Raw genomic sequence first — 27,933 nt, forward strand, 5'->3', positions numbered from 1 at the left:
CAATACCTTTACATTCTATGTCATTATTCCACCTCCCTATAACCAGTTTTTGGGACGCGGGTGGCGCTGTGGGCTAAAGCCTCAGCGCCTAGGGCTTGCCGATCGAAAGGTCGGCGGTTCGAATCCCCGCGGCGGGGTGCGCTCCCGCTGCTCGGTCCCAGCGCCTGCCAACCTAGCAGTTCGAAAGCACCCCCGGGGGCAAGTAGATAAATAGGGACCGCTTACCAGCGGGAAGGTAAACGGCGTTCCGTGTGCGGCTCTGGCTCGCCAGAGCAGCGTTGTCACGCTGGCCACGTGACCCGGAAGTGTCTCCGGACAGCGCTGGCCCCCGGCCAATAGATGTGAGATGGGCGCACAAACCCCAGAGTCTGGCAAGACTGGCCCGTTCGGGCAGGGGTACCTTTACCTTTATAACCAGTTTTAAAGACTGTTCCCTAGTATAGTATATGCATATGTATAAATGGCTTTCTGAAAAAATATAATTTAAAAATCAAATATTACATTCTACATGTAATCTAGTTTTTTGTTGTTTTTTTAGCCACAAAACATAGCAGGCCTTATGAATTGAATATTGTTCTATGTAAATCACAAGGGTAGTCAATTAGAAGCTTGTGGACATGATCTGGCCAACAATGACCCCACAATATTCGAATCAAGGTATGATAAAAAGTTTATCCTCTGTTTCATTCAAAAAAGAAGGAAGCCATTTTCAGATTGCTAAGTAATAAACATGTTCCACACTTTAATATGGCATTATTGTGATTACGTATGTTTACCGTATATGCTGCTGTGTCTGAGTGCTGATGTTCTGTAACTAAGAAACCCTTACTGCTGAATGCTAACGTATATGGAACCTAACCATTCATAAGGCTCATGGGAGCAGGGCAGGTCCAAGACATTTTGGCACTTGAGGCAGATTCCCCAAATGGTGTCCCCAGTGCCCCCTACACAAGGGAAGAAGGGGGTCAGGGTAGATCTACATCAGGAACAAAGGTGGGGGAAGAGAAGAAAGATCAACATCAGGATCTGCTGCGCCAGGTGGTCCCTGCCTCATAAGGGGCTGGCCCTGGCGGGGAGGGATGAATGTCCGTTTCCATGCAAACTGGTATCTAGACTATTGTCTGGCAAACAGAAGCGCTCCCAAGGAACAGAAATTGGTCATCTCTGTTAAAATGTAAATCACAGAATAAACATAGTTTATGATAGAGCAAATCTGCCTATGAAACTGCACTTGGCCTAGTTTACGAAACCACATCTTTTCAGAAAAGCTAAGCAGAGATTTATGAACACACTTAATATCACATAGAAAAGACTTTTCTGAATAAGATGTAATGTTTATTATACCTGGATAATCAACCCATAGTTTTCTATTGGAGGAGTGTGTGTGTGTGTGTGTGTGTGTGTGTACGTGTGTGTTTGTATATATGTGAGAGGGTTTGTTCTAACACACCTATGTTTAGTTTTCTTCTGTAAAGAAGTGATATTTGGAGACTATTAAAGTATAATGCATCGGAAGAGACAAACATTGCATAATATACATACACACCTATTTCTGTACTCTGGAAAAAAAATTGTTCCATGTTAAAGAAAGGTTCACATTTGTTTGAAGCAATGCTGTGGTTGCGTATTTCTGTAGCACAGTGTCTAGAATAACTGAATTGTCTGTGGGAGACTCTAGTGTCCAGATGAATGCCGCAGTTATTATGACAACTGAGTACTGCTCTTTATCCAGTGGAGTCCTTGTTGGGTGTATTGTACCAGGTGTTCCATACTGCTGTGCAAGGTGACAGGTCCCATCAGTGCATCCAAATCATTAAAGAAATCTAGGGAATAAAACATTAGAAAAACCAATACTGATTACTCCTGGTTGTATGATAGGCATTTTTAAAATTTCTAATTAATGCACATAATATATTGGTAACGTAGGCACAATTTAATTCATGGTTAAAGGGTTTGTTTGAGGCTTCTAATGCCTTTACTGCAACCTTTCCATCACTGAACGATTTTATATAGAAACAATAAGGTTGGTTCCCCAGCCTTTTCTTTCTTAACGGTTCATTGATTTTTGTGCAAAAGAAGAATGGTTACTTGTTTCCTGGTTTACAAAACAGCCCTGATTCAGCTAAAGTTAGTTGTGAGTGACTAAGCCCCATTAAAAGTGCTGAAACAGGAGTTCGTAACAGGCTGTAGCATACCATTCTGAGATACAATTCACCCACATCCATCATCATGTGGGCTCCAGTTAGCATAGTGTCATTAGTGCAGGTGTCCACTAATGGTCTAATTTTGCTGAATGATTTTCAGTTATTGGAGCCAAAGGGTGTGGGCAAGATGACTGGTAGAGTCTGGACACCTGAATGCTCCACCCTTGCTCTAACAAGAAGGGGATATCTTCTCTGGGTCCATAAGGTTGTAAATGCCTCTTGAATGAGCAGTTCCAGCTTTTGAAAAAGAAGTTATAATTCAGCCGCTCCTGAAGAAACCAAGCTTGGACCCATATACAGTGGTACCTCCGGTTACATACGCTTCAGGTTACAGACTCCGCTAACCCAGAAATAATACCTCGGGTTAAGAACTTTGCTTCAGGATGAGAACAGAAATCACGCAGCGGCGGCATGGCAGCAGTGGGAGGCCCCATTAGCTAAAGTGGTGCTTCAGGTTAAGAACAGTTTCAGGTTAAGAATGGACCTCCAGAACGAATTAAGTACGTAACCAGAGGTACCACTGTAATGTTATCCGCTGTAGACCAGTGGTTAACATAGCCTTTCTAGACAAAGGTGATTGAGAGAGTGGTGACCAGTCAACTCCAAGTCGTTCTTGGAGTTTGGGACTCTGGTCACTGTTTGTTGAAAGAAAAACAGGCGCTTTCTTCCTCATTCTGTGATGCCAGTGGCAAGTCAGAGAGATGGGAAGGAACATCAGGATAAGTGGCAGAATGAGCTGGTGCCCAATCCTGCTTCATCAGCAGGTTCTTGGGTCTAGATCCGAGACCCAAAACACCTAGACTCAAGCGTGGGTCAAAACGGCTTGTCAACAATCCTGGCCAATTTTAGTGATTTTCAAACACCTACCTTGGTTTTCCTTGGCAAGACTGTCAGCCATCTCCCAGTAGTCATAACTGTGCAAGATGCTGTTGGTGATGCTGACGTGATTGGCTGCCATCTGGTGAATCCGTTGTGGGATGCTGATGATGGAGGAGGGGGAGGGGGCTCTGGTGCTTCCCTGGGACCCTACAGAACTCACAGGAGATGGGCTGGGTGAAACTGGAGAGGGTGTTCCCGTATACCTGCAAAACCAAAGTTTATTGAAGGATAATAAAAACTGTGTACATATACTCAAGATACCAGCGGTGGAAGCTGGTCCATTATGGTATGGCCCCACCAGTCTCAGTGTGCCCTCAGACACCCCCCACCAGCCTGCCTTATTCTGACTTAAAAACGGGGGGCAATGGCTGACATCCTCCTCCTTCTCCTTGGCCTCCATGTTGTACTTGCAGAACTCAACAGGCAAGAGGATGGAGTTAAAACAAACAAGCTTTGCCTGTTGTTGGTAAGACTACTGTTTCGACTCCCTGTCTTCCTGCCTTACCAGTTCCAATGGACACCAGCCACCACAGGATACCAGTAAACATAAATGGTTTCAAGTTCACCCAGGCTAGTGTTCCCCTGACCTATCAACTTCCACATCCTGCCCTTCCTTACAACAAGCTTCATTATTCTTTCCCAATACAGTGGTACCCCGCAAGACGAACGCCTCGCGAGACGAAAAACTCGCAAAACGAAAGGTTTTTTCGTTTTCGAGTTGCCTCGCAAGACGAATTTCCCTATGGGCTTGCTTCGCAAAACGAAGCTTGCCCCGGGGACAGCGGGTCTTCTCTTTTGAAGCAAGGGGCTGGGGGGAGATAGCGATCTCCCTGCAGCCCCTTGCTTCAAAAGAGGTCCGGGGGAAGCGGGAAGCGAAGCGCTTCGCTTCCCCGCTTCCCCCGACGTCTTTTGCAGCAAGGGGCTGCGGGGAGATGGCTTCTCCCGGTGCTCCGAAGCCGGGCGGGGGGGCAGGGGACACCTCCCGCCGCAGCGGGGACACCTTTTGAAGGCAGGCGGGGGGCGGGGGGGAGCAAAGACTTTGGCCCCCCGCCCGCCTTCAGAAGAGGTCCAGGACCTCTTCTGAAGGCTGGCGGGGGGCAAAAGTCTTTGTCCCCCCTGCCTGCCTTCCCAGGGGCTTTTAAATCGCCCCGGACAGCGGAGAAGTCCTCCGCTGTCCGGGGCGATTTTAAAATGCCGCCCGCCAGCATTTTAAGATCGCCCGGACAGCGGAGAAGTCCTCCGCTGTCCCGGGGTTTTTTTAAATGCTGGGGGTGGAAAGAAAAGCCCTTGTTCCCCCCCCCCCCCAGCCTTCAGAAGAGGTCCGGGGACAGACTGTCCCCGGACCTGGTCTGAAGGCGGTTTCCCTAGGAACGCATTAATTGATTTTCAATGCATTCCTATGGGAAACCGTGCATCGCAAGACGAAAAAACCGCAAGACGAAGAGACTTGCGGAACGAATTAATTTCGTCTTGCGAGGCACCACTGTACTTTTTTAAAGAGTTGCAAGTTTTTCCTGGTATTTGTGGGTACAGTGGTGCCTCGCAAGACGAAAAGAATCCGTTCTGTGATTCTCTTCGTCTAGCGGTTTTTTCGTCTTGCGAAGCAAGCACATTGACGGATTAGCGGATTAGCACTATTAGCAGCTTTTAGCGGCTTATCTGCTGATCAGATCAGCTGATAAGCGGCTTAGCGGCTTAGAAAAAGGGGGGGGAGAGGGAAAAAACCAGCAGGAACTCGCAAGACATTGTTGTCTTGCGAAGCAAGCCCATAGGAAATTCGTTTTGCGAAGCACCTCCAAAACGGAAAACTCTTTCATCTAGCGAGTTTTCCGTCTTGCGAGGCATTCATCTTGCGGGGCACCACTGTATGTTGTTTCAGAATACAGCAAACCCCCAGCAAGGCAGCTCTTGCAGCTCTTCCTCTACAATTTATAGAGGGCCCAGAAAGAAAGCAATAATGATGCTGGCTGGAGGGTTCAGTGATGCAGAAGCAAAGCAAGGCTATTTCACGCAATTACTATTTGGGTGCACAGTTAAAGATTCTTAAAACTGCATGCAAACAAATATAAAGCACGAATGTAACAAACAGGTTTTCAAAAATGCATGCATCCCAGGTACACCCTTTGGGAGAATCAAAATAGGAATGTACATACCCTTTGTAGCAAATTCAGGCCTGTTGCCATGCAATGAGCGAAGCAGTCTCAAAGCCCTTTCAGGTTACTTTTTATTTTATTTTAAATAAAGCCTGTTCATCTGATCAAAGCCCACTGCAATTGTTACAGTTTCTTTATAAACAGCACCCCTAAGTTGCTAGTATTCAAAACTTTTAGCTGTGCGTGGATGGCTGAATGAAATCTTAGCATAGGATAGTGGAGCAGTGAACTTACTTTCCACTGGCACCCCAGGGAGACGGTACTTGAGCAACTTTAGATGAATTCTGCAGAGAGGGAAAATATGTTACAAGTAACTAAAAGGTTTGTAATGAGTGCCAGCAGGACACAGCGCAGAAGAAAAGCGAGAACATTTTACAGCACAATCCTATACGTTACTCAGAACTAAGTCCAATCACAGAATCATATAGAATCGTAGAATTGCGGGGGGGACGACACCTCATGTTGGGAAGGGGCAGAACCTCAGTTAGCTAAGTATTTTTATTGATTTACTTAATTGGGGGGGGGGGGGAAGCTGCCATGTCAATGGCAACCACACATCTCCGTATGATATGCACCTCAAATTTTATTTACAAATTGAAGTGTTCAGAAAAGCGGCCAGTATTGTTTCCAGTATTCAGGAGCAATAATGCCACCCTCCCCCCAAATATATTCAGGTTTTCCCAAGACAAGAAGGTACCTTGAAATACTCAATAAGTGCTTTTGAATATTTTACGGCATGGTCTCTTTTGAGTCGAAACATTCTCCAATATAGAATTGCCAGGCAGCGGTAACTATAAGGAAAGGAGAGAAAGAGAACGTTTCAAAGATATCACTTCAGTTTTAATCACCAAGCTAGAAAACATTCTAGGATTACTTATTAACGCTGGCAACAATAGTTCGGAAAGGAGATGGAGATAACACAACAGAGCCATCAATGCTTGTGCTGTGTGTGCTTATTTCTTTTGTTCTGCTCTCTTCTCTGGGCAATCAGGAGCTGTAAGTTGTTGAGGCCCTATAGGAAACAAGTCTGCAAAACACGTTTGGACAGAAAAAAAAAATAAGGGTGCACTTCACAAGCAGTGATTGCACCATCCTATCATCTTCAGGTCTCTGCTAAAACTATCACCTCCTAACACATTTCATCTATTTATTAAATTCCTTCAGCTCTCTTCAGAACCATTCTCTACAAACACTACAGGCCGGGCTGTGCTCAAGCACAGCTTCTCTGAGCCTGGCACAAGCTCCTATTACTCCCTCTACCACCATGGAAGGCGTTGCCTGCTTTACAAAAAAATGGAGTCCCGGTTTAGCTTCTTTCAATTGCCTTTGTTCAAATGCCTTATGTTTCTGGGTGCAGATAAGGCAATACTGCAAGTACGTTTATGTAAATGCCCCTTAGATGTCATTCCTGGTCTTATGTGCCACACCATGACTGTGTAAACCAGAGTCCTAACTGATTTACTCACATATGTTCCTGAGGCTTGTAAATCCTATTAGCGGCACTGGCTCTTGCCATCTGTGGGATCTTAACGTCCCAGGTTATTTTGGCACTTGTCCCTCCCTCCTGCTGCCAGTCAGCTGCCACATCTTGGAGGAACCAAGGAGCTACTGGACATGAATGAGGATATCAAGAAATGGTAGCATATGTCTCTCAGGTTATTAATCTTAGAATACCCTGAACAAGCACTGTCTGTCTCTCTAGGAGGGAGTTGGAATAAGTGTAAAAGATGTGCTTAATGTGCATGAAATGCTATGTTTGTGCGCATTGCATATAAAATGTGATGTGGAGGTTTGTATTTGTAGAATGCCTGTTTTGCAGAGAAATGCAACAAGTGCAAAAAGGTGCGTTTGCAGCCAAAGCTGCAACAAGGGGGGGTGGAGCATTTCTTTTGGTGTTTATGTTAGTAGTTGATGATTCATCCTTGGGTGTCTTGGGCTCTCTCTGGAAGCTGCCAGCATATTGAAGGAGAAACTTGACTATCTGAATCTCCCTCTGGTCCCAGAGACTGAGCTACTGTAATTCACCGCATAATGATCGCCACTGCATCCCTTTCTTCCAGCCCTAAAATCGGTCCCAAAGCTTTCAACGCATAATCCTCACAGGAGAAATACAGTAAACGCCTCGTTCAAAACCTGGCCAGGAAACTTGCCTGCTAAGCAGCCAAGGTGCTAAATGCTCAGTGGAGCCTTCCTTTCCAAGCACAATTCAAAGTGTTGGTGCTGACCTTTAAAGCCCTAAACAGCCTCGGTCCTGTATACCTGAAGGAGCGTCTCCACCCCCATCGTTCTGCCCGGAAACTGAGGTCCAGCGCCGAGGGCCTTCTGGTGGTTCCCTCATTGCGAGAAGTAAGGTTACAGGGAACCAGACAGAGGGCCTTCTCAGTGGTGCCGCCCACCCTGTGAAACATCCTTCAGATGTGAAGGAAATAAGCAGCTATCTTATATTTAAAAGACATCTGAAGGCAGCCCTGTTTAGGGAAGTTTTTAATATTTAATACTGTATTGTTTTTAACACTCGATTAGAAGCCGCCCAGAGTGGCTGGGGAAACTCAGCCAGATGGGCGGGGTATAAATAATAATATATTATTTTTATTTTTATTCACCATCAACTGCACCCTGCTCCACCCTCCGCCCCTCTTGCTGGTGCCACAGGTATGGCGCCACTGGGCACATTGATCTCCATTAGCTCACTCTCGCCCCCACTCTCACTTCTTGCTACAATCGACTCAGGCAGCGCCTGGCTGTGCAAGGCCGGCGCTGCTTGGAGCGGAGTGTCTGCCAAGGTGCGAGGACCGATGTCCACTGTGCAGGGAGGCAGATGGGCAGCCCCGTAATTCACCGCATAGTCATTGCACCCCGCATTTTTGGACAGAAAAATCTGCATTAAAAATGTGACAACCATGCGGTCAATAATATAGAGACAAGTAAGAAAACTGGACTGCATTGCTAGTTGCTGAAGAGCGGTGTGTTGATTTACATTTACAACATTTTTGTAATGCGTTTAAAGACAACTTGCAGTGAAGCTTTGGAACCTTTGCTTGTGGTGGAGAGGTCTAGATCTAGAAGTCTAGGTCTGTAAATTCTGCTCACATTAACTCTAAAAGCCAGTAGCTCGTGATTCATTTATGTTATTTGCTCAGTACTTGCTCTATTTAGACAATCCTTCTGATTGGCTCAAGCAAATTTTACCATTTGCTGGTATTGGACTGTTTTGGCCTGTTCACACTCCTCCTCAAGGATCAGATTCAGAGACTGGAATATTTATTAGATCTATTTTAACAGGCCTAACTGGTTTCAGTGCCATGGAACACCTATCATCAGCTAACGCTGGTGCACTAGCTGTGGCTTCTCCTAGGGTTTTTAAGCTGGAGCTAGTGGGACGTGGGTGGCGCTGTGGGTTAAACCACAGAGCCTAGGACTCGCTGATCAGAAGGTCGGCGGTTTGAATCCCCACAACCGGGTGAGCTCCCGTTGCTCAGTCCCTGCTCCTGCCCACCTAGCAGTTTGAAAGCATGTCAAAGTGCAAGTAGATAAATAGGTACCGCTCCGGCGGGAAGGTAAATGGCGTTTCTGTGCGCTGCTCTGGTTCGCTAGAAGCGGCTTAGTCATGCTGGCCACATGACCAGGAAGCTGTACGCTGGCTCCCTCGGCCAATAAAGCGAGATGAGCGCCGCAACCCCAGAGTCGGTCACGACTGGACCTAATGATCAGGGGTCCCTTTACCTTTACCTTAGTGGAACCACACCCCAACCTCAGCTGATGCCAGCCAACACATTTCTCTCCATGCATCTCCTTGAGAGGAGGGCCTAACTCCCTCCTGAAAAACCTTTACCTATAGCCAACCACTTCTCCAGGTGGACCAGGTTTGCATCTGGTGTTTAAGACACTGCCTTTTCCTCAGGCTGGAGACCTGACTGGTCTTGATGTCAGCGGCTGGACTCACCCTGGGTGAAGAAGGCCTTCCTCAGCCTCCTCACTGGGATCCCTGCACCCAGAGGGAGCCTGATTCAGGGCTTGGGACTCCTCTGATGAGGAGTCCAATACCACAGATATGCTTTGCACAAAGATTACGTGTGGGGTGAATTATATCTGGTCCTTATTGGGTATTGGTTCTCATCTCCCACTTTCCAAGGCATTTCCCAGTCATCTTCTAAACCCTGAAAATCGGTGTCTTTTTTTAAAAAAAAGACTTTGCAGAACCCTCTCATCTATTTTAGCTGCACTAAATCTAACGTTCGGGCAGGCTTTTGAACAACTCCCCCACCCAATGAAATACTGGAGATGCATTTCACATTTTATTTTTCTTGTAAGAACTGCTGTGTGACTTTCATCTCCACTAGAGGGTAGCCTCTGCTTAGGAGATGAAATAGGTGGCCCTGGTTATGTGTATAAGTGTAGTTCCATGGCATTCTGCCCAGCTTGCTTTGTATGAATCCAGGCAGCACAATAGAATTATAGTCCTGAAGTCATTACTCTCACCCTGTAACCTTCCCAGGTACAGTGAATATGCAAATGAAAGCAACTCATCCACTATGTGGCAAGCCGTGAGTTAGGAGTTGTTATTCAGTGCTGCTGAGAACGAACCCTCCCTCCACTTTCCCTCTGTTTGACCTTTCTTTTTAATGAGATGCAGTACCTTTTTTGCATTTGGATTAAGTCCCACTTGCTGGTGCGCTGCTGCTAGCTCTATGGAACTGTTTACAGTCTCCAGTCTCTCTCTCTCTCTCCCCCCCCCCCCGCAAAAAAACCCCACAAGGTCACTAAAACAAAATTCCTACCAATTAATTTTCTCCACCAAAGGTGCTTGCTAGCAAAGGAAAATTATATTATCTTTAAAGCTACATTACTCAACGTAATTTTATCTGGAAGTTTATTTTAAAATAAACTAAGGGGAGCAAAAAACAAAACAACCTCCTGCAGAGCAGAAGGGCGGAATATCTGTCCGGATCTTGATTTTCAGTATAAATGTTAAATAGAATTTACATCAACTATGAACTAAACCATGATAAAATGCATTTTGAAATTATAGTAAAATAACAGGCTGAGAAGCCACCAGAACTTTAAGAACAGTCGCCCTGTGCCAGCTGCAGTTCAGAGCAATCTGTCATGTATATCAGCAGTGGATGAGCATTCCTATTAAGATGAAAAATGAAGTCCTATCCAGTTCAACAGGGCTCAGATGGAACATTATGCTGCAGGTGTGCATCGAAAGGCGCTTCCATACTGGGCAAAAAACTGCTTACACATGCAGGTCTCTGTTGTTGGATAGGCCCTGATCCAGCTCTGGTACCTACACATGTAAGAACTAGCAGCCTTGGATGGAGCTGCACATTCCTACCCATATAAACGGAAGCATCCAGAAAATGCAGTAAGGGTTGTATAAGCACTGTATAAGCTATGGTTTCCTCAGTAGTGATGTATGGAAGTGAGAGCTGGACCATAAAGAAGGCTGATTGCTGAAGAATTGATGCTTTTGAATTATGGTGCTGGAGGAGACACTTGAGAGTCCCATGGACTGCAAGAAGCTCAAACCTATCCATTCTTAAGGAAATCAGCCCTGAGTGCTCGCTGGAAGGACAGATCGTGAAGCTGAGGCTCCAATATTTTGGCCTCCTCATGAGAAGAGAAGACTCCCTGGAAAAGACCCTGATGTTGGGAAAGATTGAGGGCACAAGGAGAAGGGGACAACAGAGGATGAGATGGTTGGACAGTGTTCTTGAAGCTATTAACATGAGTTTGACCAAACTGTGGGAGGCAGTGGAAGACAGGAGTGCCTGATGTGCTCTGGTCCATGGGGTCACGAAAAGTCGGACACGACTAAACGACTAAACGACAACAAGCACTGCTATTCAGAAACAAATGTGCAACCCGACATACCTCTCTATTTAGTGGATCAGAAAGATCACATACAGTTGGGACTGTTTTCATACTGAGAGGCTTCCGTTGGGACTGCCATGTAGTGGGACTCTTCTCTCCATCCTCTGGAGAAACTCTTGTATGCATCCTTCCCACTGGTGAATGGCCACTTGTGATGAGGGTGTCAGGGTCCATCTGCCCCTTTCCTTAGAGGCCTAGGTAGGCTTGGGGGGAAGGGAACCTTGCTTCCCAGTAAACAACTTCTTCATGGGAGAGGCTGGCATGTGGAGCAGGACTTGGGTATGCTCATGAGAAATTCTTAAGGTTTTGATTTTTTCCCCCTCTACCAACTAGGTATGCATTGGTTTGGGCTTGGTTTTTATTTATTTTTATACATAGTATTAGCTGTAAGGTAAAAGGTAAAGGACCCCTGATGGTTAAGTCCAGTAAAAGGCAACTATGGGGTTGTGGCACTCATCTCGCTTTCAGGCTGAGGGAGCCAGCATTTGTCCACAGACAGCTTTCTGGGTCATGTGGTCAACATGACTAAACCACATCTGGCGCAACGCAACACCGTGAAAGAAAACAGAGTGCACAGAAACGCCGTTTACCTTCCTGTCACAGTGGTACCTAATTATCTACTTGCACTACCATGCTTTCGAACTGCTAGGTTGGCAGGAGCTGGGGCAGAGCAACTGGAGGTCACCCCATCATGGGGATTTGAACCGCCAACCTTCTGATCGGCAAGCCCGAGACACTCAAGTGGTTTAGACCACAGCGCCACCTGTGTCCCTGTAGGCTGTATCTTATTTTAGTCTAGCTTTCCCTTCCGTTCACATGCTAGTTTAAGAAGTGTTAGGACTATCAGAATATAATATTGCAGTCAAAAGAAAATTTAGGCTGCAATTCTGTACACACGTACCTGGGAGCAAGTCTCACTGAATTAAGTGGGACTTACTTTTGGGTAGACATACACAGGAGCTAATTTGTTCAAGCTTAGAATTTCAATACATTAATATGGGGAGTGGGGAAAATGGGGTGTTGAAATTGGATGGTATGACACTACACTTAACATTGCTAAATCGAGAGACGTCACAGTCAAGCCTTCAAAGTGAGGGAAAGTTTTTTGTTTTGTTTTTTAACTCCCTGACCATTGAATATAACTTATGAGATTACAAACGGAAGAAGCAGGAACTGAGTCACAGAATAAAGCAAGTCTTGCAAATAAATAGCAATTTACTAACCATAATGTCGTTAACTGTTTTTCTTCTGGAATAGCATTAGGGCCCGAGTGGGGTTTTAGCCTCACAGCGTACCTTCAAAAGAGCAAAAACAAGGACAGTAAATAAGGTCAACATGCATTAATGGCAAAGCATGTTTATAATAAGTGTCCAATAATAATGGAGCTGGGCTGATTTATGGCACTTGGTGATTTACAGCACAATTCTGTGTATCATATTGCAGGAAATTCTATGAATTCTTCTCAGAAGCAAGGCCCATTAAATTCAATGGGACTTACTGCTGGCTACCTCTATACCAGATTACAGCCTTATCATGTCACATTTTCTTCTTCTTCTTCTTCTTCTTCTTCTTCTTCTTCTTCTTCTTCTGCTTCTTCTTCCACCATCAATATGTTCTACCCTCCTCTTTTAGGTAGCAATTCCTTTCAGTGCCACTGGGGCCGTGTGCCTGCAAGTTTTAGTCCAGCACAATAATGCCTTTAAATAGCTATTCATCTGCACTCTGCATTTAAATCAGTATCATACCACTTTAAACAGCCATGGCTTCTTGCAAAGAATCCTGGGAAACCAAGTTTGTTAAGGGTTCTGAGAGGAGTTAGAAGACCACTATTCCTCTCCCAGAGCTGGAATTCTCAGACTAGTTTAATGATTAATCCCTCTTCCCAGAAAACTCTGAGAAGTCTAGATTTGTAAGAGATATATGGGTCTTCTAAAAACTCTTAGCTTTTGAGTGTGTGGAATGCACATTATCAGCCCCTCCTTTAAACTGATTATTGCACCTGTACTGGAAGAATCTCAAAAAAATGATGAATTCCACAAACTGGGGTGTGCACACACAATATTGCAGTTAAATTTGGGCACCTGTGCAATTTCTGAAGAGACTAAGGGTGGCTTTGCACTCCCCCCGCCCCCTTTCTGCAAAATTCTCTCTGAATTGTCTCCCTCACCAAGTAGGCAGAAAAACACGAGTGTAAGGACATCATGTCTCCTATTAGTAAAGTCTAAATTTACAGCACCAGTTTAATGCATCTTTGGTGCAACTTCTTTCTGGCAGGGTACAAAATCACATTGAGTGAAGAAATCTCTCTAAAAATCAAAAGGTGTCTGAACAAACTTCATAACTGCTATGTACAGTGATACTTTCCAGTGACAATGTAACTTAGGCAGGATTAGAGCTAGCAATTAAAAAGCTTTCTGACAGTGCTATCCTATACGTATCTACTTAGAGGAAGCCCCATTGAATTCAGTGGGGTTTACTGCTAGGTAAGTGTGCACAGGATTGAAATCTTGAGTGATCTTATAATGAACTGCCACCTTATTACTATTTCACTACTTACAATTGCTGCCCATATTTAGAAGTATTCAGATATATCCATGACAAAGGATCTAATCAACGGTCAGAATATCCTTCTCAATCTTACCTAATAAGTTCAACTGTTTCTGAATACATAGTGTAGGGGGATTTGGATTCCATGGGTCCTTGTTCCATAGCATTCCCACATTCAATAAAGGATAGTGCAGCTTCAGCATAATTTAATGCCTTGCCAAATTTCTCCACCTGAAGACAAGAATGCCAGCAATAACAACAAATGGAGAGCATTATATACACATCCTAGAGCTGATACAAGTTGAGGGTTTAACTGCACATGAAATTAAAACCAGGGTTAGTTCTGCTTTTAAAATAAAATATTAAGTGTGGGAGAGCAATTGTCCTGAATCGGTTGGCTCATGATTATCTCAAGGAATGTCTCTTCCGAAGTGATTCTCCCCTCTGCCTTAACACCTTTTAAGAAGGTCCTGCACCAGATTCCAGATTTCAGCTAGATTAGCTTCCACAAAGAGGAGGGCATTTTCAGTTGCCAGCCTGATGCTCTGGAATTTTCTTCCAAAAGGACTTCACATGGCTCCACTCCTTGGAGTGGCTTAAGGCCTTCCTCTTTCAGAAAACTTCTGTGAACTGTTTGCTCCTAATCATGGTGCTGTCTACTCTTGCCGTTTTTTAGATATTGCTGCTCTTTTACTGCCATATGTTTAGCTGTTAGTTAATTAGTTTTCTTTTGTTGTTTTCACGCATGTACTTCACTATGAAAATGTTACAGATAGCAGTGCAATTTCAAGGTAAATAAATAAAAGTTGAAACAGAACTAAGCAAAAGACTGAGAAGAAAAGGGAAATTTAATGGACAGAATTTAAGCAGGGCTAATATATGCACAAGCACGAACACACACATATATCTCACTTGTGTGCATTTATGTGTTTGTAAAATTGGCAGTATATAGCAAAACAAAACAAAACCCACAAATAAAACCAAATAAAAAAACCAAATTGAAGCCTCTGGTTTATTCTAATGGATAATTATGAACAAAATGGTTTCATTTAACGTTATATAAAAACATCAGACTAGTTAAATTAAAACCTATATTTTTTGTGGAAACCGTCTAACAAAAGGCAATGCTGTGTGTTTGGGTTCTGAAGCCATTATCAGCAAGCTCCCTTCCGCTCCTGGCAAGCAGCAGTGAAACTTGATGTCATGAAGCCAGGCGCACGAGTCTGCCCTGCCTACTCTTGCTGACCATTGTTGGAACCAAGGTCCACTGAGATCAACAGATGAGGAGGAAGCATAATACAGGTGCATATATTCAATGGGTTGTATCCAGTGCTGTCCTTCCAATCACAGGAGGCTATTTGATCCACCAGAGGCTTCTGTGAATAGGAAAGGATGTGATTTTCATAAATTCTCCCTTTCGACCACAGACCCTCCCACCCCATGCTACCTCCTATGCTGCTGCAGTGGGTTCCCCAGTCTTCAAGAACAGATTGGAGAGGGCCCAGTGGGCTGTGGAGAAAATGAAATTCGGATGCAAACCAACCAACCAAGGCCCTCTTCCGTCTGTTCACAGAAGCCTCCACTGGATCAAAGAGCTTTTTGTGAATGGAAGGACAGTAATGCCTATAATCCTATAAATATAATACTAAAAACTAACTATTCATTATTTTATTTTGCACAACACACACACACACACCCCACTTGATTGTAATGGAGCCCCAAACTGGTTTACAAAAAGAACAATAAGGTTATCACAATGGTTGAAAACGACGACTTAAAAAAACTAACCACGCATTAAAAACCAGATTAAACACATGCCAACATTCTACATGTCTAGACAGGATTGCCCACTTTGCAAAAATTATAAAAAATAATTTTAAAAAGTTTTTTGAAAATGCAGGGATACGCCAATAAAACACTTTCTAAACGAAAATTGAAAACTCAAATTTTAATTTATCCAATAACGTATCAACTAATTAATCTCAGATTTCTTCAAGGCATGCTGAACTACACACATAACATTCCTTACTAATAAAGCTAGTTATCATCTTTTTCTTTAAATCACCACTACTTAACTTTCCTTGATGAAGAAGTTGCATTACACAGATATTCTGAAATAACGTGTCAAAAACTGACTTGTTCTTACCATCGCATCCGCTTTATGCTTCTTCCTTTTAGCTTCTTGCATAAAGTGTTCCACATTGTGTGGCCTAGAATGCAACACAGCATAAGTGATTTGAGTTACTAGATTCGTTGAATATTCTTTTTTTTCAGCTATATCTGTTTAAAAGAAAAGTCCTTAATGGTTTATTTCAAAAGAAACAAATACATGCTGATAAAAAATGCATTTCATGCATTCTCAAATTTCGATTGGAGTTTCAAACACGACACTATGGAATAAGCCCTAAAAACAACCTGTAAGTAAATCTAAGGTGGTTTTTTTTTTAATGTATTCAATTCTTATTCCTCAATGTAAGATGTAAAAAATTTACCCGTGGTTTCCTGACACCATAGAATTTCTAGATTCTAACTAAGAGATCCATAGTTACCGTAAATATACAGTACAAGGGGAGTACCCCCCCTCCGCTGTAACAACCTGGGCTTCAAAATATGGCACAAAGAAGATGAATGTTAGGGGGGGACAACAGGAAAAACCAGGAGAGGAAGCCACTGTTATGTTGTTTATGGTAAGGAGAAAGGAACAGTGCAGATCTCTAGACTGCCAACTGGCAAGCAGAGGATGGTGGGTTGAGGTAGAGGTGCTTACCTGACCTCCCCGCAGATGGGTCAGTTCTGCTTACTGGGAGGGAGAGTGGGAGGGGCAAGGTGCAGGGAGGTCAGCACTGTGCAAATGCACTGGCAGGAACATTGTAACAGCTCCACCAGTGTGTCTGCTCAGAGCCAACCTCCCTGCCGCCTTCCCCTCCTGCTCTCCCAATGACTCACCTGCCAGGAGGTCAAGCAAGCACGGCTTCCCCATCTCTCCCAGCCACTATCTTATAGTCCATTTGAGTGTTGGAAATGGCTGCTGGAAATTATGGTGGATGCAAGTGAAGAAAACTTGGCTGCTTGTCCTATCTACAGAGCCAGAAATCCAAGACGTTGGTCTAAGAAAAGGCTCAGATGGTTTTCTGGCTGGCAGAAATTGACAGCAGTGTTATCCTTTTCCACCAGGACTGCTGGAATCTGTAGTCCCAATACCATCTCTGGTGGAAAATACTCCACCAGGGACCTGGCTACCAGCTGCAGAGTGCCTTCACCACCAGCTGTCTCCTTTTTCTGCCCCAAGGGTTTCAAGGGAAGTAACTGGGTCCCTGGAATAATGAAAGAGGGAGATGGTGGTGAAGGGTGCTTTGTGGTTTATTTCAAGGAGGGTCTGCTCACAGAACCCTCTGAGTAGAGTCCTGTTTGATTTGGACTTACTCATAAGAAACTGAACAGGAAGCAAGCACCCCATTTGATTTCTTGCAATATCCCTTAGTAGGAAGATAGTAGCTATTAATATGCAAATCAAACCAAATTCTGTGAACTATTATACCAGATCAGCAGGCCTCAGAATGAGGTTTTGAGTCCCCAGAAACGACTGCAGACATTGCCTCTTTAAGGAATAACTGTTAATAGGTTATTTGCTTTAAGAATAATTTCTAGTGTGAACCCTTAAAAGAGCTAATCACAGCAATAATCATAACTTTGCAAAATACGTTTTAAATCAAACAAACAGAAGAGGCCCTTCATTCTTGTGTAGTATAATTAAAAACTTCCCGGGGACAAAAATGTATTGGCTCAAAATGTTTCTAATTAGTATTTATAATTGGTATTATGAACAATGACAGGTCAGACTACACATGTTGAATGATCTCTCCACAAAAAGCTCTAAAACTTTGTACTCACTTTAACAAGGGCAATCTCCACACAATATCCGAGGTTAATCGAGGCTGAAATTATCAAACAATTTACTGCCTATCCATAAAGAAGTACTTTTAGCTGTATTGCTACCAATTCCTCTAAAACATTGCTCCAAGACAGCAAGGAATAAAGCATTTCTACTACTTGCTATCTTCTACAGACAGTCAGACACATATACGTTGGTATGGCAGCAGTATTCGCTTTGAATTATTCTAAAATAACTGGTTTTAGACTGTCTTGTGTACCAAATGCAATTTGTTATAAATTATGCAGTTATATGGGTAGGGGAATTAAATTCATGCAGCAGGGAGGTTTTTTTGGGATATACAAAAGTATTTATTTAAATAAAAATACAAGTATGCAGAGAAACAAATATATCCTGAAGTCAATGCTATGTATTTACTGAGCGCACTGCAGCTTAAATTCTAATATAAAAATTTAATTGTTAGCTTCATTCAAATACTCGCTTTTCTCCCGACATATTTAATTTCACAAAGCTGTTGTGTTTTCTTGTCAGTTTACACGGGCCATATCTTATATTTCGCTGCAGAATAGAATTTTACAAGGGTTCATTAAAAACACTAATAAAATCTCAATAAACAGCATAAACAAACTTATTTTCAATAAATATGGAGAAATGCACATCCTGACGTTATTTAGAGAGACTCATTAAAACAAACCCCCATCACAGCAGTCTATAGTGCATATATTAAAACACAATAAAACTGGTTTTCAGCTGATTCAGGTCATGCCCTGAGTATGGAAGTCTTAGGATGAGTTCACACAGATGTGTTTACCACCTGCTGATGAAAGAAAGTATGGTGTCTCATCACCATAGGCAGGACTGTTGTATTATCCAATGTTGAATCAAAAACAATGCTTTTCAATGGCGCTAGTTCACATATTCAGTTACGAACCATCAAAATGGCAATACATTTATTAAATGAACAAAAAAATTACGAAATTAGAGAGCAAGTAATGACAGGCAAAAGCAAACTTGTAATAGATAAATGTAGATACTTATATTAAGCAGAGTATCTGTATATGGCTGTACTGTGAACCACGCCAGTACCCCACAGTTACTGGGTTACTGGTGAGCTCAGGATGGTGGCAGTGGAACTGCTGTAGACGAACAACTGGAGGAGAACTGAGTTTTCTTATTATAGAGAAAGTATGTAATTACCACCTTCCCTTCACAAAAGCAGCAACACTCACAGCCTGAACATCAGAAATAGAGGGAATGAAACATGAATCTCTAGAGGAAACCCCCCTACTCACCCATCATTAAAGATAAGCTTTGTTCTTCTACAGTCTTTGTGCATAATAGATACAGGTGACCAGGGCTCCTTTTGGCACTGTGCCTTGCTACAGAGTACAGAATTTTCTGAATTGATGTACATTGCTTTCTGAAGAAAGAGTACAGGAAGCAATCAGAAATCAGTTATAAATTCACTCATTTCCCCCCCTTTTAAAGTATTCTTAACTATAAATTAAGCATGCAGCAGATTTTTTGTAATAAAAAGGTTAATTATTTTTATGAAACCTTAAACAAAATCTGCTGCCTGATTAGTTGGGGCAACTTTTTAATAGATAGCAAGTTTTTTCCCATAGGTTAATAAACTAAACACTGCAGTCTAATATGAAAACACATAGGAATGTTTGTTTCACTGAATGAAGAAGAGCGATTTTTAACTGCTCCTTGATTAAGAAGTGGCTTGGATGATTCAAGGGGAAGCTGCTGAACTGGAAAATGGAGAGCAAACTTGTATGCCTGCATCCTCTTGTGCATAGGTTTGGGCTGCACATGCATAATTATGCACACAACATTGCTGCTAATCTTGCTATTCAAATGTGTGCTCATTTTACAGATTTATACATCGTCTTTTCATTTCAAGTCAAAACACCCCAAATGGCTAAACAACAACAAGGATTACACAGAATCACATTCTAAAAAACAACTATAAAATACACAGATAACTAGTGGATAGAAATTAACAAAAATGAATGTGACGGAAGCACTAAGTTAAGCAACTCATAAGACCAAAGGCTTGCTGCTGCAACAAGTTTTTAGGTTGCACGGCATCAGAAGACTAGGAGGGAGGCCAGCTGCATTTTGCATGCACACTCTGCACTGCCACTGAGAAGGCTCTCTCACACCATCCCAAATATGACCCATACCTCAGACAGAAATGAGACTCACGGACCAAAAGTAGATGGGCAGGTTTCTAAAGCAACAGATGCTCTTATTATGCTAAATACGTTGTTATCAAAACTTACATTGAAATCTCCTTGGTGCAGGTGGGATCGAATCTCATTCTTGTGTTTTTTTATTGAGGATATGGAAGATAATAGGTTGCCACCCTGAGGCTTGCTAGAAGAAGTTAGATCATCACCAGAGAATTTGTGCTTTGATGCATCAGAGATGGGTGAAACAGGCGATCGAAGCATTTTCTCATTTTTATTTATTGGTGTTGCCAAGCTGGAAATGGAAATTACAGTAATGGATGGTCACAAATGCCACTTGGGAGGAAATAAACATTTTATATATTATGAACACTATCAGTTTCAGTTTACTGGAAGGATGAACTCTGCTGACCAATGTTTCATTTGGAAACAACTTTTGCAGCATGAGGAGCAAAGCTCTAGATCGTTGTTCTCTTTTATTCTAGAAGCAAACTACAATTCAGTGGTTAGTATCTATCCAAGTACTTATAACAGAAATAAAGAGTTGCTAGATATTGTTTTAAAAGATGGTTGGAAAATAAGATGAAGCCTTTAAGAGTAGGTTTAGGTTATGGAGTACAATTTTGCAATCACAGGTGACACTTCATAAGTCAGGCTGATAAACCTCATGTTGGCTGAAACGGAGAAATGTGCTTCTAAGTGGCTGGAATTTCTCTGAACTTGCTGACCAGGTTCTGATAGTGCTGTTAACTTAATTTGATTCAGGGTTTGAGGAGAGCGAAATATAGGCTCATGGAGCTGGTAAAGAGCAAAAAGCCAAAAGAGCACAAAGAAGGAAATTGATAAATATGCACTACAATGCTCTAAGTGCAGCTTTCTCCACAAAATCAAACCATTCCGGCATTCTGCAGTATGCTGTTACTTATTGCTCCTAGAGCAAAGTTCAACAGACAATAATTTTTATCATTTGCTTCTGTTTCACAGCCACATTGTGGCCTAGACATTCTGACCCAGAGTAACATTATTTAGTGGCAGAACCAAAAGACCAGAACACAAGTGTTCGACATTAATATTGGGTTAGGAATAGAGAAATTAGTTTATTTCCTGTCTGTGCCATTAAAAATAAAAAATCGGCACAACATTTCACACATAAATGCTTATTTAAATATGTATTTTTAAAAGCTGAGGGCATTCTATCATTTTATTTATAAGAAAATGGTTAAGACTGAAATCCTGTACCCGTTTACATAGGAGTAACCCCCACTGAACTGGGTGAGACCTACTTTGAAGTGAAGATTCACTGTGCTGTAAGAGCTACTGCTGTATAATGGTTAAGGCAGGAGTAGTGATGCCGTGTCCTACAAACCTTGTTGAACTACAGCACCTATCAGTCCCAGCCTGCATGGACAATAGTGGAGGGCACCATGTGAGCTACACCTGAATTAGAGTGTTAGACGAGGACTGGGATAGAATCCCTGCTAAGTCGCGATGCAATCTGCATGGCCTTAGACCAGTTGCTCTCTTTCAGCCTAACCTATCCCACAGGGTAATCGTGAGGATAAAATGAGGGTCAGGAGGGACTAGGTGACCACCCTGAGCTCAGTGAAGAAGGTGTAACATAAAAGGGCATAAATTAAGTACTGGTTTTTAAAAAGTTGAGAGTGAGGAGCATTTCATAGAATCATAGAACTGTAGACTTGGAAGGGATCCCAAGGGTCATCCTTCAGTAACTCAATGGGATGATAGCACTGCTGCAGGTGAGCCAGCCATGCTGTGAAACTCTTTGCGCTCCTCACAAAAAGTGCACATTTACAAGAGGAAGGAAAACGCATATTAAAATGTTTGCATTTTAAACTAGCAGCAGAGCACTGTTTCGGAAACACGGTTTTACCTTTTACACATGTCCACGTTGGAGTAGGCTAAATGCTGGGTGATAACCTATAAAAAGGGCTTCTAAATTATGAAGCATGGTGCTTCCAGATTTTAAAGACTAATAAGATAAATTAATGAACAGAGAGAGGACCTGCTAAATTAACGTAGAACACTAAAACAGTGCTATAAAACGAAGTATATTTTGCCCCATATTTTTTCCTGACTAGATTAAGCACATATTGTGCTCTATTGCATCTATAAAGAGGTAAGAAATACCCATAAAACATAATAGTCTAGCTGGAAGACAACACGGCAGGGTAAGACTGTGGACTGAATAGTCTGCTAGCTCTGAGTTTATAATATGGTTTTTCATTTCTGTAACATTCTGGATTATTTTTTTTTTTAAAAAAGGCTTTAATTTTCGAGATAGTGAACTTCAAATTACATCATCTGTACAAGCAAAATGTCTATTAAGTAGTGTTTTCCCCCCAAATCCCTCAAGGAACTATCTCTGTTATGGGAAAAATCCCTTTCCCCATCACAGAAGAAATATTTTTCATTGAGAAATGCAAATCTTCCCCCTTCCTTGCACATCATTTGAGATAAGCGCAGTCCTAATTGTACAAGTCATGCAGTATCGCAGCTGAGTTAACTGTTCCCTAATGGCCATAACACCACTTGTGACAGCAAACACAATTCTCTAGCGCCATGCCAGCGTCATTTTGTCACCTTCTCTTAATTTACGCACGATATGGACAGAGGCACCAAGACACTGGCACATGCTGATGACATCAACACAAGCAGCCTCTGCAAATGCCTGTCTGCCTTAGGGAGGAACAGGCCACAGAGGAACCAACAGGCCCTGCAATGAATTCCCATAAATAAACCCCACGAAGCCCAATCCCTAATAGAAGTATATCAACATATGCATCTGCCTTAAAAAGAGTCAGGCCACTGGATCACTCAGTCCAGTACTACCTGTTTCAAAGTGACTGTCCAAGGTGTCAGGCAGAAATGTTTCCCATCCCCTGCTATTTTTAGCTGGAGAAGTTGGGACTATCTGCATGCATATAATGTGCTCTACTGTTGAGCGATGGCCACTTCCCACATAAATTTGCCACTGAATAATTCTGGTTCTCTTGTAGCACCAGTGTGAACTGCAACTTCAACCATACTAAAAAAGGTTCGCAATAGATCATTTAAATTGACATCTACAGGAATCCAGCTACATTCGAATAGCAGTCTCAGGTGATGAGTGCCACTGACAGAGGCGTAGTATGTGTGTGGGAGTGCCAGGGGGGTTGTGGCCCTGGGTACACGATTTTTGAGAGGGCGCAAACCAGGCACCCCCACACAGGCGACCTCAGAGGAGCCCAACCTTGTGCTCCTCTTTGCCTGCCAAGAGCCAGCTGGTTGAGCAGGTGGTTCAGTGTGGCCGTGCTCTGCTTGGTTGCGCGGGCTAGGCTGGCATCACTATACCGCAGCCACTGACAATCAAGATGAAGGTATCAGCATGCCACACCTCTAGAAAATGTTTTAAATTATTGCATCCTGTCCTACCCTGAAGGTTCAAGCCAAGTGGCAGTTTTTAATAATCAGTTTAACATGCCCCCTTTTTTGCTGCAGATATTTACAATGCTAAGATTTTTTCATACGCCATAACAACAAATAAATATTTTGAACGAAATCCAGTAATTGTAAGTAGAAGTTAACACATTTTGACAGTAAATTGCAGCAATATGCAAAATCATTTCCCTTTAGATACCAAGTATCATTTACACTGAATTTTAAAAGACCAAATCTCATCTAACACAAGAAACACATACCTGTTTTTAATCATACTGCAATTATTTGGTGCAGAAGCAACTTGGGCTGAAGCAAGTAAATGTGAAGAGCACTCTTGCTCAGTGTGAATCTTCTTGCTCTCCCTGTTTTCTTCCTCATTTTCATACTAAGGGAAGAAAAGGGTCCATCATATATCGAATTGTGCAGGTAACAGTATAGACGTTGAATATTACTATTTATTGAACACCGTAGTGCTTATAAATTTTATATTTTGGTAGGATGCTTGCATGCATGTTTGTGTGTGTGTGTACATATATTAAGTATTAAGCCATGTCAGTTATTCACAATTAGGAACATAACAACTCCTTCTGCGTCAACATTTGTTTATTTATATTAGTTAAAGGGCACATTGTTTACTTTCTATAGTGCTCCTTGACATTGACTCCTGCCAACCTGGAGCTTCTCTGCCCTTAGTGCCATTTCACTCTGCCTCATCCCTGCCCCAATGAGTGTGGCATCACTGCTCCCCAACACATAACAAATCACCAGTGAATATAGGACTTTTGGGGAAAATCAGGTATGTATGTGATAAATGTTGGGGTCCTGTTGGCAGGGGGACCTGACAAAGCCCAGCACTGCTGCCAGCCTCCCCTTCACATCCTAGCAAGCCAGAGCAACACTGTCCTAGAGAAGGTGGGTACATGGCGCTACCCTGATAAGCTGGGTGATCCTGATCAGATGGGTACTCTAACTTTAGGGTCAAGTTAGAAACTGTATGCGAAACAGAAATGTGTAAGGGACTCGGGTGGCGCTGTGGGTTAAACCACAGAGCCTAGGGCTTGCCGATCAGAAGGTCGGCAGTTCGAATCCCCGTGACAGGGTGAGCTTCCGTTGCTCGGTCCCTGCTCCTGCCAACCTAGCAGTTCGAAATCACGTCAAAGTGCAAGTAGATAAATAGGTACCGCTCCAGCGGGAAGGTAAACAGCGTGTCCGTGCGCTACTCTGGTTTGCCAGAAGCGGCTTAGTCATGCTGGCCACATGACCCAGAAGCTGTACGCCGGCTCCCTCGGCCAATAAAGCGAGATGAGCGCAGCAACCCCAGAGTTGGCCACGACTGGATCTAATGGTCAGGGGTCCCTTTACCTTTACCTTTAAACAGAAATGTAGGCCTCATCTGTATTACTTTTTTTAAAAAATAATAATAATTCTAATCTCTTTATAACTTTCAAAGTTCTTAGGGGATCATTTAGGGGTTTCTCCTAAAATACATGGAATCTTATTTGCATTTGCAGAGAGAGACAGGAATGAATGAATCTGTCAATTTTGGTTTCTCTTACTTTCTCATTTTTCCAACCTTAACTTCAGTTTACCCCATGCCTGCTTCAGTTTGCTGCTTTTTTTTAAAAAAAAGGTCCCACAAAGTTTCTACACATTTTAAGGCATTTTCCTTCTAATGTGTACTTTTTTTGCAAGCAATTTTTGTACAATCTTTTCACTATTTTTTTCAATTTTCTTTTCTGTGCACAGTTACTCATGATATGTACTTTAAAAAACCATATTTTTTTTTTTTTGCTTAAGAACTGCATTGCAGAATTTGGAGGAGGACAAATTTCAAAGGACAGCTGTGCTTCAGTTCACATTTTGGTTTTGAAATATGGTAGGTTTGCAAAATGTGGACTGACTAAATTTCACCTCCACCACCCCTGGATATGCTGTGAGCCACTATAGTGACTGAAGGATAAGGGCTGTAGACCCAGTGCTACAGCTGTGTTGGCACAACAGACTTCCATGAATGCAATGGAATGTCCTCGCTTGTCCCCTCTATCCCACTCACAACATCAAAATCAGCTCCAGAGGGTTGGGGGGACCCTTTGGAGCCAACTGTGAGAATGAGGGGGTGAGGGGAAGAGGAGGAAATGAATGTCCTGTTGTGCAGGTAGAACTCTGCTCACATAGCACTGGATACAACCCAGGAAACTTATACAGTGGTACCTCAGGTTACATACGCTTCAGGTTACAGACTCCACTAACCCAGAAATAGGTTAAGAACTTTGCTTCAGGATGAGAACAGAAATTGTGTTCCGGCGGCAGCAGGAGGCCCCATTAGCTAAAGTGGTACCTCAGGTTAAGAACAGTTTCAGGTTAAGTACGGACCTCCGGAACGAATTAAGTACTTAACCTGAGGTACCACTGTACAGGCATACACTTTAGATGCAACCAAGCACTTCCTTTTAGCCCTTTAAAAATTAAAAACAAATATAAGGAGCCTACCTTCCGTTTCCTTCTAGATTTGGGGATGACCTTTTCTGCCGGCAGATCAGTAACAATGTTGTGCTGCATACTGATTGCTTCTTTAACTCCAGCATTAATTTGCAGTGGCTCCTCAGGTAAGTGCTGTGGAATTCTGGTCAAGAGAGTCAAATCAATTTTGACCCAAAGTGCTTTCACTTCGTCTGTGTCTTTCAGGGAAGATAGGAGCTCGTTCCGACCAAATGGAACCAGGGTGTAAAACTGCTCTTCCAGTTCCTTTGCTATGTCGTTACTAGTCCTGGTGTTAACTGAACCAAAGGCACTGCAACTGCTGTTTGCTTTGTTGGTATTAGTACTCCCAGGGTCCTTCAGCTTCTGGTCACTTCCAGCTGATGCGGAGGTCACAGTCTGAGGCTTATGTAAAGGGTAATCCTCTTGTTCCGACTGAGAATCTGTATCTGAGGACGTTGAAGACGAAGAATCTGTCTCAATAAATTCCTTGGATTTGGGTGCTGTTTTACCTGACCCCCTTGTACGCCTCTTTTCGCAGGCAGCACGTGTTTCCTTCCTGTGCTCTACTTTGTTGTTGCAAGGCCTGGTTTTAGGTTGTTCACATGTGCTATTATTTTCCAAATGTACTTGGTTCAAGTCAAAATCATCAGCTGCATGGCCATTTAAGATATCACCACCAGAGGTCCTCTCTGTCCTTCTTGGCTGTTTTTTGCAGGCTGTCCTCCTCAGAGGACCACTATCTCCAGAAATGGCAGCAGCTGAAGGAGGCGATTTCTGCTTCCCTCCTTTATGCCCCGGGGCTTTGTTAGCTGTCCTAGGCCTCAGGTCCTCCTTGCTGGGATTCTTAACCTCTTTATCTCTGAGACCAGTTTGGCAAATGGGAGGTAAATGTTCACAGTCTTGCCCTTCATCTTTCCCTTTGCTGTAACACTGAAAGAGCTCCAGTCCGTTTTGGTTCAGAATAGGTGCTTTGTGTGAAGTAACCTTATTTAACCATTTATCCAGCTGCCACTTGTTTGACGATGGCTGTTCAGGCTAGGAAAATAAAGTTTGAAACGCCAAACATTTATAACACTCCAGCTTATACAGTAGAGACTTTACAGTGCTTTTATACTCTTAAGGAACTGGTTATTCTTCTCATGGCAAGCAAATAAAAATGTTATTTAACTAAAAAGTACGGCTATTCTATTATCATAATAGACTATCCATCACTTCATTTCCCACAGTGGCAGCCAGATTTCTCAATCACTCACAAGCAAAACATGATGGGGATGGTCTCCTGGCTTGTATACCAGCATCTAGTATTCACAAGTGCACCCCCTTTGTACATGGAGATTTCATAAAGAGAACTACCCTTCATAAGTTTGTCCAGAACTGACTCAGGCTCCTCTCAGAATAGAAAAGGGAGGAAACCATATGAAAGACAACATGTACAGTTAATGACTTTTATTAGTATAGCGTAGGCATTGATTAATGGTGTTCCTCCACTACCAACAGAAACAAATGACCTTAGAAACAAGCATGAACCACTGAATTCAGGCGGAGTTGCAAGGTTGAACAGATGTTACTCTTCAATCTTATTCAGAAACAAGAACACAAAGCCCCATCCAAAGGAAGTATTCCTGTGTTTACTGTGAATATTTAATAACTATTTTTTATCTCTTTTAACAGCACAATCCCACAGTGCCTATTCAGAAATGGCCCCCACTGAGTTCAACGGGACTTGCTTCCCCAGAAAGTGTTCAGAGCAAGGTGTGTTGTCCAGGTTTTCTGGACAAAAACTGAAACAGGGATGTTGGGAGCTGTAGTTCAGTGGTGTCTGGAGTGCACCATATATTATTTTATCCCAGCTATTATCTGCTGTTTGCTTTGCTGGTATTGATACTTGCTTCTCATTTTTTCCTCTAAATGGCCTTAAGGTCATTCATACAAGGCAGTATATAAATGTTTTAGATGAATGAATAAAACTGAGGTTTAGAAGCTGCAAGTTTACTAGGAATAGTGGTGTAGTGGACCAGGAACATGGGGGAGTGGTCTTTTTGTCACAGGAGTGAAACGCTACAGGAGTGATGTTTGCCAATGTAGTAAGCTTGGGGGCGTGCTTGGAATATAGGATATATTGCATTCATACTTCATATAGGACATACTGCTAAACATGCACAGTGCTCAGCCATGCCCTGAAATTTGAATAAAAGCGTATGCACTCTTTTATTTTAGTCTCATAGGCTTAGTGGCTCAAGGCTGCCTTGTGTTTCCAACAGGCA

General features: G+C 42.8%; 1 protein-coding gene across 8 annotated transcripts in view; it reads right to left on the reverse strand.

The window, feature by feature from the left end:
* Positions 1 to 1,313: 1,313 nt before the first annotated feature.
* The window catches only part of AFF3 (ALF transcription elongation factor 3), a 224,539-nt gene continuing 197,919 nt past the window's right edge, over positions 1,314 to 27,933 (reverse strand). For all 8 annotated transcript variants that reach the window (XM_082220026.1, XM_082220024.1, XM_082220025.1 and 5 more), the window contains 11 exons: positions 25,679 to 26,704; positions 23,449 to 23,573; positions 19,844 to 20,045; positions 18,845 to 18,972; positions 15,807 to 15,870; positions 13,755 to 13,891; positions 12,337 to 12,408; positions 5,934 to 6,027; positions 5,471 to 5,520; positions 3,072 to 3,286; positions 1,314 to 1,823 (listed from right to left, as the gene is read on the reverse strand). In XM_082220026.1, coding sequence (XP_082076152.1) covers positions 1,702 to 1,823; positions 3,072 to 3,286; positions 5,471 to 5,520; positions 5,934 to 6,027; positions 12,337 to 12,408; positions 13,755 to 13,891; positions 15,807 to 15,870; positions 18,845 to 18,972; positions 19,844 to 20,045; positions 23,449 to 23,573; positions 25,679 to 26,704 — 2,235 coding nt within the window. In that variant the 3' untranslated portion in view covers positions 1,314 to 1,701. The remainder of the gene's footprint in view (positions 1,824 to 3,071; positions 3,287 to 5,470; positions 5,521 to 5,933; positions 6,028 to 12,336; positions 12,409 to 13,754; positions 13,892 to 15,806; positions 15,871 to 18,844; positions 18,973 to 19,843; positions 20,046 to 23,448; positions 23,574 to 25,678; positions 26,705 to 27,933) is intronic.

This window comes from Podarcis vaucheri (genome assembly GCF_965113315.1).
Source record: "Podarcis vaucheri genome assembly, chromosome: 4".
Lineage (NCBI taxonomy): Eukaryota > Metazoa > Chordata > Lepidosauria > Squamata > Lacertidae > Podarcis > Podarcis vaucheri.